Source organism: Zophobas morio, unplaced genomic scaffold (assembly GCF_036711695.1).
Source record: "Zophobas morio isolate AGI-343-1 ecotype UQ-CSIRO unplaced genomic scaffold, CSIRO_AGI_Zmor_V1 ptg000008l, whole genome shotgun sequence".
Classification (NCBI taxonomy): domain Eukaryota; kingdom Metazoa; phylum Arthropoda; class Insecta; order Coleoptera; family Tenebrionidae; genus Zophobas; species Zophobas morio.
This window is the reverse complement of record NW_026972113.1, coordinates 537,942-560,926: the sequence shown is the minus strand read 5'-3', so window position 1 is coordinate 560,926 and position 22,985 is coordinate 537,942. Positions and strand designations below refer to the sequence as shown.

Sequence of the window (22,985 nt, the reverse complement as noted above, 5' to 3'; positions counted from 1 at the left end):
TTATCACCAAAAATTTTTAGTTTTCTTGATTGCTCCAGGTGAGTTGTCTTGGGAATTATTACGTATTTTTTTTTTTTTAATTGAATGAACTGTTGGCATGGTGTTACAATAAGAATTATTTTTTAATAACCAATCACGATGGAAAGTAGTTTTGATCGTTCGCGAAATTTTGAGATTCTTTGATAGACATATTTTAAAGAGTTGACCATGTTTTTATTAACATTATTTAGTTATTTTTTGCCATATAATTTTCCATTAGAATTATGGAATAGTGCTCTGAATCACCCTGTATGACATTTAAAAACTTTTAAAACTTTGAAGAAGTACAATGTGCAGATTCTTTGATAATATTAATTTTTTTTACTCATGTTTTTTTGTAAGGGAGTATTGCAATAGGTATATTGGGCGACTAGCTACTTTCATGTTTCATTTGCGTTTCATGACTCCTAGAATACGAAAAAATAGATCGCCCATTTCCGTCTGGCTGTCTATAACAGATAATCGTCGGAACTACTCTACCAATTGGTGTCAAATTTTATATGTATGTTAGAATAAAATAACATAGTACCTGTCAAGGTGAAACTGATTTTGGCAGATGACATACACCCTAAGAAAATAAAGGGCGGGTGGGCGGGGCTAGCACGTGCCCAGATAAATTAATAATTTTAGAGAAAAAACTATTTTAAGGAGGTAGTTTGCTATGTGCTTAGTCGTCGCATTCTTTCAATGTATAAACATAAACAATCAAAGTTAAACAGGTACCTGCTGATAATATAATTATACCATTGGATATCTGTTTTAAATATATTTCACATTGCCTGTAGCTGTGCGGACTGCACCCTTCGTGGTGCAGGATCATCAAATGTTTGAAGTGGATAATCATATAAAAAAATACGAGTATTAAAAGAAAAATAAAATACGCGATCAAAGGCAGGCGTGTATTTTTGAACATTTGTCGTTGATCGTTGCATTTCACCTCAAAAAAAGTTCAAAATTCGTAGACGATTTTTAAAGATGGTTCGAAAGTTTTTTTTACAATTAAAAATTTTGCTTACATCACAAGCTGGATTTTTGTTGATTTTTCTAGAACAAAAATATTATGTAAAAGATATGTGGATATAAAAACTGTTATAAAATGCAAAAATTTCGTGACTTCGTGTAATGTTATATAAGTTTACATTTTTTAGACATAATCCAATTGTGCAAAATTTCAAAATGCTTAAATAAAAGTTGTTAATGCAATTTCATTTTCGTTTTATTTGATTTGATTTACTTAACATTCTTTCAGTTTTTGAGATCATCAGAGTGCGAACCTGAAAACGATTGTTAAACTGTTCGTGACGGGTCTGCACCGAGAGGATAAAAATAGCCAACGTATGCACAAATTTTTTGCAATCGAATTTCGGTAAATTTTCGCGTCAATTTAACAATTCCGGTGTTACAAGACGTGTTGTTGCGTGACGTGACCCGATATGTTTAATGGGATCAGAACTGTGCTAGATAGTCGTAATTTTTTGTGTGTTGGTAATGTCCAGTTTTTATTTTTAAAAGCATGCCACACTTGGCACTCATCTATAGATTTCACTTGCGTGTAATCAGAGTTCAGGAAAAAAGTCATTCGTGACGTGATGCATTAGATACGGCTAATTATTGTAAAAGTAAATTGCCTGTATGTGTTTGAGTAAAAAACATTTGGAGCAGATGAGCTGCGCTAACGTAATTGAGTAAAAGAATTAGAAAAAAATGCTCGGTGTGAGGGGTTATTTCCGGGAGAGAAACTCGACTAATTGAAGACCTTCGTAGCTCTTTTAGAAAACGCTTTAATTGCGATTTGGTAATTGAAACGAGCTCTTCGATTTGCAATGGGTGTCAATTTTCACGATTATTTCATCTTCTGGAATTCAAAAATGAGGATTTTATTGCAGAGTTAATGGATTTGCGTTCTGCAGAATCCAGCTCGAGCGCTATTATCAAGTTACAGTCGTGCATAGATTTTGGCATCGAAAGTGAGAGTCTCAACCACGTCTGGCGTTCTTGAAAGACCCAGAACAGGTCTGAATCAGTTCGACAGGGTTATCCTGACATCAGATCTCTGTGGGAAGCTTATTTCGTTAAAAGATCATCTTTCTTTCCTTAGCAATCAGGCAACCAAGAGAGTTATTATAATGCTTCAATGGACCCACATCTGAAGAGTTTGGTTGAAGATGGACGTCGTGAAATAGACGTCTCATTATAAACACGTTAACCTGAGCTTATCGTTATATGGGGGCATACTTGACTCTTGAACTTTCTATGAAGTAATCAAATAAGAACACTCAATTAATTATTGCACATCGCGTACATGTGCTCAGAGTAATTTAACCTTTGACTTATGCATTTTAAAAATGATTTAACATTTCAAAGAGATTTTTAACTGTCATTTTCGAAATGGCGGATGTGATCCGATCGAAAGTCAATTGCCAATTTGTTTCATTTAAAATTCACGTCACAGCTTGATTTGGCAGTGGGCGGGTGATACTCGCTGGGATAATAGTGAGAATACCGAAGATCATTTGTTCTTGTGTCGACCAACACCAACCCAAAAAAAAAAAAAAGAAAAGTCGTATTACATTACTAACATCTCATGTCAGTGTTACTAATGAGAACTTAACTACTTCCACAAATGTTCGAATCAATTACTCCTCAAATTGGCAGGAAACGTCAAGAAACGACCTATAATTATGACGTTGTTGAGACGCGAAGTTGTTTGACCCGCTTAAAAGGGAGTACGAATCTGGCCCTTTGATTAACCACCCGATGAGACGTGGTACTGTATGGTGTGACATGTGGAGATGTCGTGCTCAAATCCAAGGTTTTTGTGAAAAAACCAAGTCTTTGATTGTCGCCTGCACGCTGTAATAATATCAGATTCGGTTCAGGAACCTGTAATCATGTCGGCAACAGCTGAATTCTTCGTCTCGCTGGGTGGTTAGGGTTAATTTTGTCATTAACCCTCCAATTCCGTTCAGGTACTTTCGTTAGAAATTTTCCACTAATTCAAAATCGTGAAAAACACCTAAAAATTGTATTCATCTGGTGTGTTTCTCCATCCAGCAATCCGGTTTGGTTGGGTTCCATATCAGCTTCACAAGACCACTCGTTTCCAGCCGTACCATTAATCTCTATCCGAATAATATCTAAATCGCGACGTACGTCGTAAATCAGCCTTTTCATTATGAGGTAACATGGTTTTGGATTTAAATGTGCGTCAGGCTCGTCAAGAAGGACAATGGCAGTTAAAATAACAATCTAGAAACAGTCTTGTGAAGAAAGAACTTAATGTGACGTTTTCTCCTTGTGGAGGTCTATTCGGTTCAGTGGAATTGGAGTTTGAATGTGTTGGTTGAGTCCGGTTGTTTGAAAGTAAACTAAGCTCCGGAAACAGTAATTAACACTTATCAAATGACAATTACTGTACATTCTCGTGCTGACAATTGTCTCTTTTTGAATGTTCTTTGCTTGACTAGACAATTTGAGTGGCTGGCATTGACTTACGCTGTTTAACAGTACGGCGGGGTTATTATCACCTTCGAACCAATGAGTTCTGTAAAGCGTATTTTATTTGGAAACAAAAGTAAGTGGGTAAACAAATTTGGATTTTTTGAAAAATTGTATTCGTAGGAATTTACTGAAAGATGATTTCAATCGTAAACACTAGTTGAAAACAAAAATTTTTTCGTTGAAGGCGATAATTCCAATCCCGGTTGTGCACGGTTGCACAGGGTAATTTTAAATATGAATCATTTTTTCTTAAATTAAATATAAAAAAAGTGTTTCGAAAACAAAACACAAGGTCCCTAAGATTTTATAATATTTTTAATAAAGATACTAGAAACTCCTAAAACTATACAGCAGAAATCCACAAAATTTTTCCAATTCAAGTCAAAGGCCCTCAACATTCTTTCACATTCTTAAAAAATAAAAGGACACTAGGAGCTCCTAAGGCTTTTCGAACACAGAACACCAGGAGGGCCTAAGATTTTTTCGAAGTGGTTCAAAAGACAAAGCCCCCCAAGATTCTCTCACATTTTTACTTCCCGAGCGTAAGCAAAGGAAGTATTGTAATCGAGTCCGTCGGCCGACTCTCTACTTTTACGTTTTCTCGATCTTTTATGACCCCTAGAAGACGAAGAAATAGGTCTCCCATTTCCGTCTGTCTGTCCGTCTGTCCGTCTGTCCGTCTGTCCGTCCGTCTGTCCGTCCGTCTGCCGTCCCGAATTTTTATTAGACAGATAATCTCCGAAAGTACTCGACCGATTGTTGTGAAATTTTGTACTTATATTAAGAATATCATGTAGATGGTAAAACGCTAACCAAAATTTGTCTAATCATCCCCACCACTAATGCGATGACGTCACTTCAAAATTGTACATAGTAAATGGGTTTTCAATTGTATAAAATAACATAGTCCTACACATGTAGTTTACAACTCTGAATCGACTTTTCACCCGAAACGTCCAGATTTTTGGAAAAAAAATCAAAATTATAAAACAACATTTTGAAATTTAATTTTTAATCTGCTAACCAGAATGCTTTGAAATGTTGCAGATGTTTTAAGGCTATAAAGAGCATCATAAATCTTTAGTCAAAAAATATTTGCTTATCCCCTCCAAAAACTTGATGACGTCAGCTCAAAAGTTTGTGGAATAAATCATATCTAAAATGTACAAAACATGATGAGTCTGTACTTGTGATCTATCACTCCATTCATATTTTTTGGATTTGCGTATACAGGGTGACTCAAAAAAATTAATGAATGCGTAAATATATTTTATTGATTTAATCAGGAACTACAAAACCGAATGCTTTGAAATCTTGCAGATCTTTTAAGGTCATAAAGAGCATAATAAATGTTTAGTCAAAATATATTTGCTTATCCCCTCCAAAAACTTGATGACGTCAGCTCGAAAGTTTGCCGAATAAATCATATCTAAAACGTATAAAATATGATGAGCCTGTACTTGTCATTTATCACTCCATTCATATTTTTTGGATTTGCATATACAGAGTGACTCAAAAAAATTAATGAATGTGTAAATATATTTTATTGATTTAATCAGGAACTACAAAACGGAATGCTCTGACATCTTGCACATGTTTTAAGGTTATAAAGAGCATAATAAATGTTTAGTCAAAATATATTTGCTTATCCCCTCCAAAAACTTGATGACGTCAGCTCGAAAGTTTGCCGAATAAATTATATCTAAAATGTACAAAATATGATGAGTCTGTACTTGTCATTTATCACTACATTCATATTTTTTGGATTTGCATATACAGAGTGACTCAAAAAAATTAATGAATGCGTAAATATATTTTATGCATTTAATCAGGAACTACAACACGGAATGCTCTGACATCTTGCAGATGTTTTAAGGTTATAAAGAGCATAATAAATGTTTAGTCAAAATATATTTGCTTATCCCCTCCAAAAACTTGATGACGTCAGCTCGAAAATTTGCCGAATAAATCATATCTAAAATGTACAAAATATGATCAGTCTGTACTTGTGATCTATCACTCCATTCATATTTTTTGGATTTGCATATACAGGGTGATTCAAGAAAATAAATGAAAGCGTAAATTTATTTTACTGATTTACTCAGGAACTACAAAACCAAATGCTTCGAAATCTTGAAGATATTTTAAAATTATCATAAGCATGGTAAATTTTTGATCAAAACGTATTTGGTCGTCCCCCCTAAAAAATTTATGACGTCACCACAAAATTTTGCTGAATAAATCCTATCTAAAATGTACAAAATATGGTGAGTCTCTTCTTGTGATTTATCATTCCATTCAAATTTTTTCGATTTGCATATACAGGGTGATTCAAAAAAAATAATGAATGCGTAAATTTATTTTATTGATTTAATCAGGAACTACAAAACCGAATGCTTTGAAATCTTGCAGATGTTTTAAGGTTATAAAGAGCATAATAAATTTTTAGTCAAAATATATTTGGTTATCTTCTACAAAAAACTGATGACGTCAGCTCAAAAGTTTGCCGAATAAATCGTATCTAAAATGTACAAAATATGATGAGTCTGTACTTGTGATTTATCATTCCATTCATATTTTTGGATTTGCATATGCAGGGTGACCCAAAAAAATTAATGAAGGCGTGAATTTATTTTATCGATTTAATCAGGAATTACAAAACCGAATGCTTTGAAATCTTGGGAATATTTTAAAGTTATTATAAGCATGGTAAACTTTTGTTCAAAATGTATTTGTTCATCCCTCCTAAAAAAATTGATGACGTCACCCTTAAATTTTGCTGAATAAATCCTATCTAAAATGCAAAAAATATGATGAGTTTGTACTTGTGATTTATCATTCCATTCATATTTTTTAGATTTTCTTAAGAGGTGGTTCAAAAAAATTAATGAAGTCAATTTATTTTATTGATTAAATTAAAGGCAACACTTATTATTAGTATTACACCCCAACCAACCCAATTTGGTAGACACAAAATTTGTTAAAGGAAAAACTCGGTTGAAACATAAGGGTAGCACGCTTATTTACATCGACTTTAACATTACAGACCTGCATTTGTTTTATGCGCTCACTTGGTTCCGCGAATGTGAAATAGACATGTTTATAATCAACCACTTGTGAATTTCACCGTCAAGAATTAAAATAAAACCCAATGTTTTATATAATAAGCGGAAGTCGAAGCAATAAAACCGACGGTCGTTTTGTTTACAGTTTCTCTGTTTGGCTCTCGCGTATGCTGTTACGCCTGTCATCTTAAATTAAGAATGTTTATACATACACGATTTTCAGTTGCCTCTGATACGTAGGTATACGTGAGTAAATTGTTTCGTTATTTTATTGATTATTACAAATCAATATTCAAACGACCCAATTCATTTTCCCGAAAATTTGAGAATATAATAATTTTATTCTTAGTATTACATTACATCTATCCCAACTGATATACGTGTCCTTGCAAAAATGTTGATGACGTCATCGCAATTTTTTTTTAAATTCCCACTACAAAAATGTAATGAGAAAAAAAACAGAATAGGCATGCAGTCGTCAAGTTTCCGACAGCGAGGGAAGTACTGTCTAAACTCTTTAGACCAATTTTTTCTAATAACAAATAGACAAATCTAGTCAGCTTTCAATTACCTTCATTCGTGTAGTCCTCAAAGCTGAGCCCGCTGCTATTTTTAACAATCGTCACCGATCTTACATAAGTCATTGAATACGAGTAACTGTTCTTTGATTGCAATTTAAATTACAGATCAAATACAATTACTCTATTGATGACTGTGGAAAAAACATTAGAGAAATGATGTAATAAAAACAAATTATATTAAATGTCGGTACATCAACATAATGTTCTAGCCAGAAAACATTTGAAACGAGAAGGAATTTCCGTATTAAACTGGCATTGAATTTCTCAATCGATGCACAGCGAGTGATCTTGTAGTTGCCTTCAATTAGTTTTATGTTTATTTAATTGCTTGAAAATTTATCAAATTTTCTAATTCTTTGTCCTTTCTGTTTCAGCTGCACCGCAAAATACGTGGGCGAATACTGCCAGCACCTCAATCCTTGCCACACAGGACCCGGACCTCGGTGTCAGAACGGCGGTTCGTGTCTAGTGCGCGTATCTCCCGGTGGATCTCCTAGCTTTACGTGTCGGTGTCCTTTAGGATTTAGTGCGTCGTTATGCGAAATACCGATCGCGAACTCTTGTGACCGAAGGCCGTGCTTGAATGGAGGCACTTGCTCTCTGTTATCCTCCCTGGAGGCGTACCAGTGTTCGTGTGCACCAGGATACACAGGTAATTCATCGCTTAACGGTCCCAAATTGCACACCTGTAGTGAAAAGCTCCAAGAGAAATTTCGCACCCAATTTGTCCGTACTCGTATAATTTATTTTTTAATTGGGGGCCACAAACAGCGCGAGTTAAGCACTCAATCACGACTGGTCCTAAAGAAATCGCTGATTGTGTTCGCCTCGTCCGGATATAAAACGTAATTTATGTAATGGATTTGTTATCGTTCCGAAATTTCTAACTTTCCATAAATAACGTTCGAGGTAGTTGTGGCGCAATTCTAACGATGGCAAATGTGGAGGATAATTATGGGCTTGGGATTGTCCCGAGGCGTACAACTGTACTGTGTCAAAGGAAACTTATTTGGTCGTGAAGACTAACTGATTTCGGGACTGACCCCTCGAATTCCGCGAGTTGTTAAGATTCTTCACAAAGCCAATAATCTGGAAGCGCACTTCAGCTTCCACCTTGATTCAATTATCCTCCTCTCCCGTCGGAGGCGACATGATGGAATGTGTACCTTGCACATGAAACCATAAATATTTATTCTGTGATTGATAATTAATCACGTTTTATGACGTGGGTGGTCTTATCTAATGTTATTAAAGCAGCAACACCAGCTCATCCGTCATTTTCGGTTCAACAGGATGTAATCGAATGCTGCAATTTTAATTTGAATGTCAGGATTTGATCCGATGCTTCTTTAATGTCATCGAAAGGAATCCCGTGAATTATAATTGTTGTGGCTGCGGATTTGATTAAGTGAGAAAATCACGACTTATTTCAAACATTTGGTGGTTTAATGAGTCCATCCTGCACTTTATTAGAAATCATGCTGCTTGAATAAATTGGGAGTCGGGTGGTCCAAGTTGGAAGCGTGAGAAAAAAAGAGTTAATTTTTGGAGATTTGGGAGGATTTTTTCGGTGGAATTAGTGATCTGCGACAGATGCGGTTTAAATTATTATAGTTGATGAGCCTCCATACAGAGTTTATTTTTAATAATTGCAATGGTCAAGTTTCCGAACAAAAAGTTAATACAAGATCTTTGTATTTGGCTGCAGAACTTTCCTATTTTGATGGTTATTCCACTTTCTTAAAAGACATATTGAAATCAGTGTTCTGTTTATAATACTAAATGAGCACGTATATTTTTTCTGTAATTGATTTTGGCAAAAAGCGTGTTATATTTCCGTGAGATTCGTTTATGGGAATACCATGTCCAATAAGAATTGATGTGTAGAAGAGATTGTGAGCTCAGTTTCGGCGAAATAGATGAAAAGCCGACGTTCTTCTGCATTGTGTTTTTAGTCTAATGTAAACATTAAAATGTCAGATGTAACGTCCTCCTTCAGGTGTAAATATTGTAACAATGCTTTCTGACGATTGCGATATATTGAGGTAGGAAGTAATGGGTGTTAACAACCTCCACCTTTTCATTTTATTCCTCGTATATCTGTCCCACCTTTTAAAATTCGCATCTCGAACCAGTCATTTGGTTCTATCTGAGTAGTTAAATGAATGGATTTTCTTTAGATGGCAAAAAATTGTTATTGGAAAAACTTCCTACTAAGAGTAAAAGGTAAACTGGGACAAGTAACACAAATAGCGTCGGCTGAAATTCCATCAGAATCAAATAATAATAATAAAATGTGGTAAAATTGATTGTTGCCATTTTAGAGATTATTCTACACATCTTTAATAATGTTAAAAGAAGAAAAATCAAACAACATTTATATAGCACAAAAATATTTATCTTGAACAATTGTCGCATCGGCGCGGCTGTCACGGATTAATTCCTGTCCCTGGTACTCTTACGCGGTTTCCGGCCTGCCAAAATTTACGTAGTTACACAATAAAATAATTTAGTTTTATATTATAAAGAAATGTTTTGATCTGTTTATATTATCATTAAAACAAATCATGTTATACAAACACAATTTGATCTTTCTTCTTTCAATATTGTTAAACAGATTTGAGGATCTACAAAAAATGTCTGTTTTTTCCATAAAGTAATTATAATTTTCAAAAAAGTGCATTGAGTAGTATTACAAAAAAATCTTCAGATTTGGTTTAGTTTTTTCAGATAACAAAAAAGTATATACAGGGTGTCGTAGTGGTTTGTTGGCAGAAAATTATAGATTTATCGTCGATCATTCAAAAATTTTCATATGGAGTCAAAGCGTTTAAGGTTACAAAATTAAAATTATTTTTAATATTTATTTATTTTAATTCTCACATTTTGGTGCTTTATTTTCGGATAAATTTAAAGAAATCTGGAGCTTTGTTGCTGGATGAACCTGAAAAAAGCTTTTGAGCTTTTAGTATTCTATTTTTTATGAATTTGAAACAGTCTTGAGTGCCGCAGAATTTTTTTTTGTTTAATTCGAGAGGCTCTTGGGTACCCATGCTGTATTATTGTGGGAGGTTTTTTGTAAATTATTTAAAACAATTTTGGGGGACTTTGGTGTTCTATTTTAGGAAAATTCTGACCTGACCTGTTGTTGAGTTAATTTTGAGACCCCGGTTTTTTTTTTGGAAAAATTTAAAACAATCTTGAAGTTCTAGGTATTCCTGCTTGGAAAGAATTTGAAAGTGTTTGTTATAATAATTTAATTAAATTTCTTAGAGGATACGTCATTTGCTAAGATCATTCTTACCTTAGTAGGTACCAGCCCCACGCACCCACCCTCTCTTTTTTTAGAGGGATCTCATTTGCCAAAATCAGTCTTATCTTAGCAGGTACATAACGTATTGAAGAGTTAATCCGCCATTTTCCAGACACTCGGTATAGGCTAAAGGGGTGGATAAATTTGCGTTTTTCCTCGCCATTTGAAGAAATACTGTAAAAATAACCAGAGAATCGTCATCCTGACACCCCTCGCTTTGTCGATTCGGACGAATATTACTAATTCTAAAAAAATAAGGACTAGGGGGCAGATAAATTTGCATTTTTCTCCGCTACTTGAAGAGACACTGCAAAAATAACCATAGAATCGTAATCCTGAGAAAATTCCAGATCAAGTAGACACCTCGCTCTGTCGATTTGGACAATTTTAATAATTCGAAAAATATCGAGGAAGAGGGGACGGACATATTTGCATTTTTCTCTATTATTTGCAGAAATATTACAAAAATAACCTCAGAATCGTATTTCTAAAGTACGACATGGAGTGTTGGTTCATTTATTCAATTGGAAACCTGAAGTTGCTGTCAGTTATCTAATTATTGATTATTCTCACCAAATACACAAAAATATATGTATATTATTCTTATTATTATTATTACCTTTCAATTTTCATCACCCTGTGTAACGAAATTGAAGTCTTATTTTGTCAAGGCAAAGTCACAAAACATGTTTTTGCTAAATTGCAAACCTTCAAAAATGCTTTTGTCGGATCTTTTCCTTCTTTTTTTATAAATAATATACACATAACACTCCATAGCCGAATATCATGAGAACTGATAGAGATATTGAAATTCTTTAACCACCATTGTTTTTAGCCTGAAGGGAGAAAGTTATAAAATTAAGCTTCCTCTTTCAAGCTAAAAACAGTGGGGTTTACAGAATTTCAATATCTGTATCCGTTCTCAAGCCCACGGAGTTTTATTTGGGACATTCTGCATATAAATAACAATCGCCATCTACTTACTTGTGCATTGAAAATAATTTTACATTGTAGCTCTAGATGGGTTTAAGTTTAAACGTTGCCAATTTTTTTGTATAAATCTCGAAGGCATAAAATTATTTCGTATTTTTGATGTAATTTTTAATTCAAATATCAAATTGATTAGCATGAACAAGGAACACTTTAGTGTTGCCAACATATTTTTTTTTTTGAGAACAATTTAAATGAGCACTAGTTTTAATGAAATGTGTATAAGTAACAGCATTATTAAAAAATTGGTCTAAAGAGTTTAGACAGTACTTCCCTCGCTGTCGGAAACTTGACGACTGCATGCCTATTGTGTTTTTTTTCTCATTACATTTTTGTAGTGGGAATTTAAAAAAAAATTGCGATGACGTCATCAACATTTTTGCAAGGACACGTATATCAGTTGGGATAGATGTAGTGTAATACTAAGAATAAAATTATTATATTCTCAAATTTTCGGGAAAATGAATTGGGTCGTTTTGAATATTGATTTGTAATAATCAATAAAATAACGAAACAATTTACTCACGTATACCTACGTATCAGAGGCAACTGAAAATCGTGTATGTATAAACATTCTTAATTTAAGATGACAGGCGTAACAGCATACGTGAGAGTCAAACAGAGAAACTGTAAACAAAACGACCATCGGTTTTATTGCTTCGACTTCCGCTTATTATATAAAACATTGGGTTTTATTTTAATTCTTGACGGTGAAATTCACAATTGGTTGATTATAAACATGTCTATTTCACATTCGCGGAACCAAGTGAGCGCATAAAACAAATGCAGGTCTGTAATGTTAAAGTCGATGTAAATAAGCGTGCTACCCTTATGTTTCAACCGAGTTTTTCCTTTAACAAATTTTGTGTCTACCAAATTGGATTGGTTGGGGTGTAATACTAATAATAAGTGTTGCCTTTAATTTAATCAATAAAATAAATTGACTTCATTAATTTTTTTGAACCACCTCTTAAGAAAATCTAAAAAATATGAATGGAATGATAAATCACAAGTACAAACTCATCATATTTTTTGCATTTTAGATAGGATTTATTCAGCAAAATTTAAGGGTGACGTCATCAATTTTTTTAGGACGGATGAACAAATACATTTTGAACAAAAGTTTACCATGCTTATAATAACTTTAAAATATTCCCAAGATTTCAAAGCATTCGGTTTTGTAGTTCCTGATTAAATCAATAAAATAAATTTACGCATTCATTAATTTTTTTGAGTCACCCTGTATATGCAAATCGAAAAAATTTGAATGGAATGATAAATCACAAGAAGAGACTCACCATATTTTGTACATTTTAGATAGGATTTATTCAGCAAAATTTTGTGGTGACGTCATAAATTTTTTAGGGGGGACGATCAAATACATTTTGATCAAAAATTTACCATGCTTATGATAATTTTAAAATATCTTCAAGATTTCGAGGCATTCGGTTTTGTAGTTCCTGAGTAAATCAGTAAAATAAATTTACGCTTTCATTTATTTTCTTGAATCACCCTGTATATGCAAATCCAAAAAATATGAATGGAGTGATAGATCACAAGTACAGACTGATCATATTTTGTACATTTTAGATATGATTTATTCGGCAAATTTTCGAGCTGACGTCATCAAGTTTTTGGAGGGGATAAGCAAATATATTTTGACTAAACATTTATTATGCTCTTTATAACCTTAAAACATCTGCAAGATGTCAGAGCATTCCGTTTTGTAGTTCCTGATTAAATCAATAAAATATATTTACGCATTCATTAATTTTTTTGAGTCACTCTGTATATGCAAATCCAAAAAATATGAATGAAGTGATAAATGACAAGTACAGGCTCATCATATTTTGTACATTTTAGATATGATTTATTCGGCAAACTTTAGAGCTGACGTCATCAAGTTTTTGGAGGGGATAAGCAAATATTTTTTGACTAAAGATTTATGATGCTCTTTATAGCCTTAAAACATCTGCAACATTTCAAAGCATTCTGGTTAGCAGATTAAAAATTAAATTTCAAAATGTTGTTTTATAATTTTGATTTTTTTTTCCAAAAATCTGGACGTTTCGGGTGAAAAGTCGATTCAGAGTTGTAAACTACATGTGTAGGACTATGTTATTTTATACAATTGAAAACCCATTTACTATGTACAATTTTGAAGTGACGTCATCGCATTAGTGGTGGGGATGATTAGACAAATTTTGGTTAGCGTTTTACCATCTACATGATATTCTTAATATAAGTACAAAATTTCACAACAATCGGTCGAGTACTTTCGGAGATTATCTGTCTAATAAAAATCCGGGGGCAGACGGACAGACGGACAGACGGACGGACAGACGGACAGACAGACGGAAATGGGAGACCTATTTCTTCGTCTTCTAGGGGTCATGAAAGATCGAGAAAACGTAAAAGTAGAGAGTCGGCCGACGGACTCGATTACAATACTTCCTTTGCTTACGCTCGGGAAGTAATAAAAACATTTCAGCACAGAAGAAACTATTTCAGCATTTGTAAAACTGAAAGGGCAATAAATAAAATAATGGCAGATTATTTTTTCTATTTGCGCAATAAATAATGCAATTTAGAATAATTTAATTAAATTTGCTCATTCGTTAAAATCACTCTTTCTTTAATAAATCAATTTGTATTTGAGAAAAAATAAACGAGCATTTCAAATGTTCCCTAAATTACTAAAATGTGCATTAGTTCACAGTAAAGTGGGCATTACACTCCCACTCTTTAAAGGACGTGCCATGTGCTTCATTTCGCGCCAGTTCGGCAGGGAAGGAATCGGCCCTTCTAAAGCCAAAAAAGCATTAATTATTATTCAATAAATTAATAATGTTTAGTAATTGAGTTTTTTGATGAAAGTTTCTTTGTTAATTTTTTCAAAACTTTTCATTTATTTAGCTACTTTTTTGCTATAAATATCTTATGTTTTTGTTAATTTTGTATGCATATTCATAAAACACATTTTAATACAGCAGGTCTATTTTTGTTTGTTATTTTCTATACAGTTTCAATAATGCACGCACTACAGAAATTCATTGCCCAAAACAATAATTTTGTTATTCCAATTTGCACTTAATATAATGCACAAAATGCAAAAACTTATGGCGCAACATAGTAAATTTAATGCACAAATGTTATTGCGCATAGTATAAAATTTAATGCACAAAGTATTAAAAATAATGCACACTTAATTACGACCCTTTTTTTTATAAATTTCCGATGTTGCTAGACGCCTTCGTTTCTCAGTAAAATGCCACTTCGTCCCTTACGTCATGAAGGTCAGTTCTCCCATCTGCCCCGCGATTACGCAACAACTCCTCGGTCGCTTCCCGGTAAAAACCCGACCACTTCCAACTCCTGCGCTCCCGTTACACCGGACGTCTTTCTTTGCCCGAGTTATCACCACCGATCGGCATCCTCGCAAAAACCGAATCTCGCGTAATTAAATCAGCAGGTGTGCGTGATTGTGGCGCGGCCAAACCGTTACTCTAGATTTTTACAATCCTGATTTGTTTTTTTTTTGTCTCGTTTTAGGCAACCACTGCGAGAAGGAAGACCATTGCGCCTCCCAGCCTTGCAGGAACGGCGCCGAATGCACTTCCGTCGGCGATTCGTATAAGTGCTCGTGCGCGCCAGGATTCACGGGTCCTACATGCAAGGACGACAAGGACGAATGCAGACACAAGCCGTGCGTACACGGGAAGTGCCACAACACACACGGCAGCTACACGTAAGTCGGAGATGTAATTGGTATGATTGGGTTAACGAGGTGCGAGTTATTACGGTATTTATCGAAGGATTAATATTGGGTAAGGCGAGCTCCGGTTGAAGGTGACGTTCCGGTGATTGGATTGCGGCGGATGGTTGAAATATGAGTGTGGTGTTTTGAAAATGTTTTAAGTTTGTTTTGTTTGTTTGTTGTAACACCCCCACAGGGTCTGCTCCGCTGGAAATATGAACGTTAACTTCAACTGTTTATGTTTATCCTTCGAAACAATTCGAAATTTAGTAAAAATTGCAAGAATTTGCAACAACAAAGTAATAATTAATTGAACTTTTTACAATTTGTTGTTTAAGTAAAACAACAGAGCTGATTTGATTTTAATTTTAGATTTAATGGAGAAAAAATTGAATTCATTGAATGTCAACAGTAATATAAAAAGCTCCAGCGTGTGTGATTATTTAAATGTTTGCAAATGAATTCGTAATAAAAGAACATATACATTTTTACTTCTCAAGCGTGAGCAAAATAATAAGTATTCTAATAACGTCGATCGGACGACTGGCTACTTACTTGTTTTCTTGACGTTTCATGACTTCGAGAGTACGAAAAAATAAGTCTCCCGTTTTTGTTTCAGTGTCTATCAGATTTTTATTTGACAGGAAATCTCCAAAACTACCACAACGACTGATGTCAAATTTAGTTTTTTTTGGTTTTTCAGATGAATGTCCAAGGTTTGAATTTAATTCCAGACATTTTCATTTTTTACTTTTCGAGCGTAAGCCACTGGCCCAAAATAATATTCAGAGCATTTTGCTCCATTATAGCTTAATTAATTATGTGCTTAATCGTCTCATTCTTTTTCGACTTATAAACTTCTTGTGTTAACGCTTCATGACAGTGTACAAACTAAAAAATCGGCTCGACTGCAACTTCCTCCGTGTTTCTGATGTCCCCATTGGCTGTATTTTAAGTTTTCATGTATAGTGTACCAAGGAGAAGAGGTCCTTTATGATTTTTACTTTTTAAAACCCCCAATCGAATATGGCCAACTAAAAAAAAAATTACAAAATTCGGGAAACCAATAAAAAATAGGATCAAAGAGACCCATGGATTTTTGATGATTTGTCTTTCAGATAATTTTCCACTTGTTAGATTGCCGTCAATTTGAAAGTTTGAGTTAAAAATGCGGGTGCTGGTCACTTGTGCGCCGCGGCTAGTTCACCACAAGTGTAGAGGTACCTCTAGCTGATGAAAAGCTTCCTAATTATAGTTCTATGACTTTTATAGTAAGTGTAACAATAGATCTGCTTCTGTAAAAAAAAATAAGTAATTTTTCAACAAACTGTTCTATTTTTTTATAAGATGAACCTGTTGGTAGAAAATTTAAGAGCAATAAAAATATTTTCGGCCCTGTATATATGTTTGATGATAAATAAATACATGTGCAGTTGTGTGAAAGTTAAATTATTTCTCCGAGTATTTATATTTATTTTAATATAACTAACACAGGCAACAACCGTTTTTGGTATTAATCCTTAAAACATTTATGCAGATTTTTCTGGCCGTGGGGCGCAACTGACCCATGCCCAAAGATGCACCAATTAAAGACAAACTTTAAAAAAATCTATGGCTGTCGTTGATCGTGTTTTATTGCTCTTTCGTTAGTTTATCTTGAAAATCCTTTTTGGTCGGTTTTCTCCTTTTTAATAAATAATCTAAATTTGGAAAATATATATGGTATTCTATTAATAAAAAAATTGGTATGTAACCTTTAAATGAAACAGGCTATGTATTTAAAAAAAAATATGATCTTTAAAGATAAACATATAGTTCTTGGACCAAAGTTGTATCATTTTAAAAGATCACTTATGTGAATAAATGACATGAGTGTCAATTTTTCAAGCTACTATATTGTCATCAGTAACTACGAATTTTTTATCTGTTTCATTGAATAACATTTTAAGTATTGATTTTACAATATTGGTTGCTTTTGAGTTTTAGAAAAAATCAATCTTTCCATTTAATTAGAATTAGTGTTTAATGTTGACGTCATTTCTGGAATAAAAATATGACGTTTCTATCACATAGACATTAAAATGATACAAATCTGTATAAAGAACTATAGGTTTCTCTTTAAGATTACAAAAGTTACAAGGGTTGTATCAAATAAAAGAGACACCCTATATATATATCGACAAATAACACCATTGTGAAGGTCATTATTCCAGTAAAATGGCCTAAACTCTCTTCTCTAGGTACATAGATAAAAGTATTTTTTCTATAAACTTACGCGTCATTGGTTCTCCAAGAGATTGAAAAAATCAAACCCAAAACAAACCTGCTCAAAATGCTCGAAGTACTTTTAAATGTCCCATCTACAGAGTGTTTAAAAAAAAGCGCACCAACTCAATGGTACATTATTAAGTCCAGCTTAAAATTTTTTACGTCAATTTGACATTCACGTGCAAAAATAAAATATCTAGATAGCTATATCAAAACACGTGAAAAATTAAAATATGGCGACATTCGAAAAGAAAAACTAAATTTTGACTTATCCTCTAGATTTCGACAAAAAAATTTTTTGATTGTGTTTTTCTCCCCATAAAGGGTCCTGAACACGTCATAAATTTGGTTTTGACCACCCTGTATATTCCTCAGGTCGAACTTTCCTTGATTTTTACAAAACTTCGGTTCTCCGTATTATTACAAACCGGATTTTCCACAATACGTTTTTTCTATCTCTAAATTTGAAGATTTCCGAGTCCAACGACCCCATGTCACTTCCCAAGAACGAAAATTGCTACAACACCGGGCTACAACAAATTCTCCGACCACACCAGTCCCATTCTGACCCCTGGGTCATCCAGCCCCGTCTAATGGTTCCGGTTCAGGCTGAATCACTTGTAGAGCAAGCAACCGGTTGTCGGCTCTTACCTGCCCCTACCTCGGCTCGGCTGCATCGTTACTTTTCGCCGCACAACGGCCATTTGTTGCGCCCAAATCAAACACGTCGATGTCCAAAAATAAAAAGACGCCACACACCCATGCGCCTGCGAACCGTCAGTGACAAAAAAATGGCGCCGATTCCCCTCTGTTGCACAACAGCAAAAAGTGGCGCAGCTAGAGCAAGTAGAGCCGGCGCAAAAAAAAAGCAGAAAAGTAGATATGCCAAAAATTCGTGCCGAGATCCGCCGCCTTAAAAGGGTGTACCGCATTCATCACTGTTATTCATAGCCGGTTATGGCGACCGGACGAGTTTCTTCCACTCTCCCATCTCATCATTATCATAATAAAAAAAGAATTAATCCTCAGGAGCGCCTCAAAAGAGTACGACGATCGCGATCACGAGCAACAAATGATTTTAACCTCCACGGCGTGGCATTCAATTGTGGCTTGAACAAATCTCTTGACAGTTTGATTACGATCTGGGCTCGGATCAAGCGTACGTGGCAACAGTGTTTCTATATTTGTACAATATCGCAATGAAAGGATTTTTCCACGTGTCTAAGCCATTCATAACGGACTTATTCATAGGAAACGTAGTAATAAAGATCCGGTTAGGTAAATAATGAGACCCGAGGCGCTACTGGAAAATATGAATTGGTACGACCTTCCCGGAGGATATGTTGTGATCAATATACATAATAGGTCGATTGTTTCTACTTAATTACCAGACCCGTTATACACATAAGCAGTCGCTTTGCCTTTTTTTCCTATCAGAGTCCTTGCCTTTCATTTGTTAGAGCCGCACTTCGAGTAGCTCGATTTTAATTAACGCACCGATAATATCGTACTGCTCCGACACTTCAAGCTTAGTCACTCTACGATCCGATCAAACCACACGGAATCCGCTCGTAGTTCAACCCGGATCTCGACGTCTTCATCCAATTCCAGAAATCTGAGCAATTTCGTCCATAATTCGGTTTCGGCGCCTTCGATTTTAATTCCTTTTCAGCAATTTCATGCTTGCACTCCCGTCGTCAGGGATCATCACGCTGTCTCCGTCTCCCGCTGCAAAAAAAAGAAACGAAAATTCATCATGATAAATTGCCGAGAATGTTGTCGAAAAGTTGGTTCGCTTGACTGACCGCTTTATGTTTTTTCCACACCGGGTCTATGTTTGTCGTACATATTTAGTGTTCCTCCTTTTGTGTTTGACTTGGCAATTATAGTTCTCGAGATTCCATCGAACTGGTTTGACCGGCGCACCGTGTTTCTGCTTTTTACTATAATCACATCAAAAATAAGTCGTGCTGGAAGGGACGGGCCCGAAATTTGTCACAGGACAATCATGGGAACGTGGAATTATGGGTTGGCGTGTGTGTTACAGGTTGATGAAAAAATTCAGTCGGAGAAATATCGTTGTGACGGCGAGTAGAAAACGAGAAGTGAGATTTTCGGTTTAAAAAGTTTGGCATGTCGTTCGCAAAAAGCGGAAACCGAAAAGGACTCATGACTCCACCTTGTCTCAAACTTTGATGACTCATTTCTTTGTGAAATTTGCTCATAATTTCTCATTTCATAATGAGCTGAGACAGGCGCGGATCCAGGGGGGGGGGGGCAATGGGTGCAATTGCCCCCCTGACACACGACCGAGGTACTTTATTTTGACCAATTTCAAAATTGAAATCGCATTTCATTTTGTAAATACAGTACAACCTCTATAATCCGAATTCACGATTATCCGAACATCCAGTAATCCGAACAGAGGCTATTTGAAGTCGATGCTTCTTTAAACCGAATAAAAACTCTATAATCCGAACTGAACTTCGAAACACGCACCTACTTGCAAAAATGACGCAAAATCTTTCTGCATGTGTTGTATGGAATATTTTGAAATTTTTAAAAATTGCGATATTTCGGTTCACTGAATTAATTAACTAATTCTGGAAAAAAGGTTCAAGTTATCGAAGAAATGAGGCCCGAAATCTACAAGAAAATGTATTTAGTTAAATTTCGAAAATCGTCCAAAATGGGTCGAAATTTGCATGAAGGAAATTTTCATTTTTGAAAAAGTTTCTTAAAAATTTTGAAAAAATTCAGGGGTATATGTATATCCCGACGTGCTGATTCCAAAAATATAGCTTGTTAATGGTAACCGAGCAATATTTTCGGAAAATTCGGTGTGAAATTTGAATTTTTCGAAATTTTTAAAAATTGCGATATTTCAACTGGACAAATCTGGAAAAATGGTTTAAGTTATCGAAGAAATGAAGCCAGAAGTGACTTCTGAGGCCCAAATCTACAAGAAAATGTATTTAGTTAAATTTCGAAAATCGTCGAGATTGGGTCGAAATTTGCATACCTACTGGTGATAATACATATTGGAAAATTTCATTTTTGAAAAATTCATCTAAAAATTCTGAAAAAATTAAGGGTATAGATCCCGACATGTTTTTTCCAAAAAGAGCGTGTTTATGGTCACGGAGTAATATTTTTTTAGAATGTATCTATTATCCATTGTCGCTCAAGAATTCTTTAATTTTGTTTAATAAAATTAAGGTTTCTTTCTTGAAGTTTGTTTTCAACTGTGTACGACGTTTTTATTCAATTCCCTTTCAGATTTTTGGGAAAATCACTGATCCAAACAAATCCTTAATCCGAACATATCTTTTTCCCAATTAATTCGGATTATCGAGGTTCTACTGTACACTATACGTGTAACGAAAACAACCAAATGTCACCCATGTTATGTAAAACAGAGTATACTAGCTAAAATTTTATAACTTTTTTTGTTTAGAACGAATTCTAGGAGATAGGTAAAACCGCACAAAAATTGCCCCCCCCCCCCCCCCCCCCTAAACGAAATCCTGTATCCGCGCCTGAGCTGAGAAAGAATTGCAATCTGACTAGTTACTACTTTCATGTTTTATAGGTGTTTCGTAACCCTAGATTACGAAACAATGGGTTTCCCGATTACGTCTATATGTGTGTCTGCTGAGTCACCCCATTTTCTCAAAAATGTGTTTATTTAAAATAATAAAATCATACATATTATAATAACCCTATTTTTTGCTCCATTGCAGCCTAATTTAACTAGTTCTCTGTTTTGAGGACACAGAATTAATCAATTTTCATTTTCTTTTAACACTACGTGCTTAATAATCGAATTTTTTCGACGTATAAACATAAAAAATCGAAGTTGAGCATGTATTGAGAATACATTTTTTCCCGTTCGAAACTACCGGACCGGTTGTTAAATTTTATATATATGTAAGAAATATTGTATATATTGGCAAAATACTAACCAAAATTTGTCTAATAATCTCCACCAATATTGTGATGACGTCCCCTCAAATCTTTTCATAATAAGTAAAGTTTCATTTTTTCTTAAATAACCTATTCCTGTACTTGTAGTTTATGAATCTGCCTTGAGATTTTCCCCGGATTTTTTCTTACACTGTCACTGCTTTTATCTTACTTTGCAAAACGTAAAAGAGTTAATAAACCAAAATCTCAAAAAAATACCATGTAATTTCGACTGATTTTAAATGAAATTTCGGTTAATTAAGATTTAGATTTAATTGGGTCTAAATGGAAGCTTGTAGTACAGAATTATATAATAAAAAAAAAGACCGTAAGTCTTTGACACAAGATCGTCCTAAAATTTATGACGAAATTTTTAGTTTACAACTCGATATTTCAATTTAATAAAAAAAAATCGTAGTTAACGACGTCGAAGTTTCTACTTAATTAAATTAAAGTCAGGACGAACTTATGGGCATCACGGGATGAAGTTTGACGTAAGAATCTAAAATTGGAACAACTTATGTTGCAACTTCGACTTTATTAAACCAAAATTGAAGGCAGTATGTCCAAGTTTTGTGAAGATACGTCACAATTTCACCTTATTTTAAACTTACACTTCGAAATTTTTAAGTAATTAATTCAAATTCTGAGTTATTAAAGCAAATTGTATCACAAAGGAACTGCAGAAAAATAGAAAATTCAAAATCAAAAAGTCCAAAATCAGAGTTAACTTGATCGAAATTTCGAAATAAAAATAAAAATTTTCAGTAAATAAATATATAATTTTAATAATAATGAATTATTTAAACTGAAAGTTTTTTCAATATTATTAAAATTAATATGGAGTTTAAACACGTATCAGCCTCATCAATACAAACAAAAAAAAATAAATAAATAAATAAATATATATTCAAAGAAAATTTACGGTTATCAATTTGTTGAAAAATTGGGCATGGGTCAGTTGCGCGCCACGGTCAGTTATGTGTCTAATAAAAATCTGGACAGACAACAGACAGAGAGTTAGAAAGAAACCAGAAACCAACTTTTTTAGTGCTGTAGGGGTCATGAAACGTCAAGAAAACAAGTAAAATCGGAGGAAACATGCTTAATGTCACATCTCCAAGTCACTTCGATTATGTACAATAACCTTGAAAAGCGAAACCGATGTTTGCGGAGTGCATTGACACATAAGTAACAGTCAATTGAAAAAATTCGGATTGAGACTCAGCAGGGTTCGATTTTTGTTCTTTTTTCGAAATTTCCAGCAAACATTTTTTGGAAGCATTGTTAAGGTGTCGACAAAATCCTTAAATTTTCATTCATCTTCTCGGTGACTAACGAGAGGTGTGCCCAGGGCATGTTTTCTTTGACAGCTGTTCGAGCTGACTGATTGCGGTGTGCCCCGACTCTCAATTAGTTTTTGACCAATTTGTGCGGAGTTCTCACGGTTGACAATTCGATCTTTCTCCGTCATTTCACTTATAAGTAACCAAGTCAATTAAGAC

At 34.4% G+C, this 22,985-nt stretch overlaps 1 protein-coding gene across 1 annotated transcript in view; it reads left to right on the top strand.

Annotated features, from left to right (window-relative positions):
* Positions 1 to 22,985, top strand: part of LOC135124955 (neurogenic locus Notch protein) — an 83,213-nt gene that overhangs the window by 15,336 nt on the left and 44,892 nt on the right. The window contains exons 3-4 of the mRNA XM_064050187.1: positions 7,561 to 7,838; positions 15,042 to 15,237. Coding sequence (XP_063906257.1) covers positions 7,561 to 7,838; positions 15,042 to 15,237 — 474 coding nt within the window. The remainder of the gene's footprint in view (positions 1 to 7,560; positions 7,839 to 15,041; positions 15,238 to 22,985) is intronic.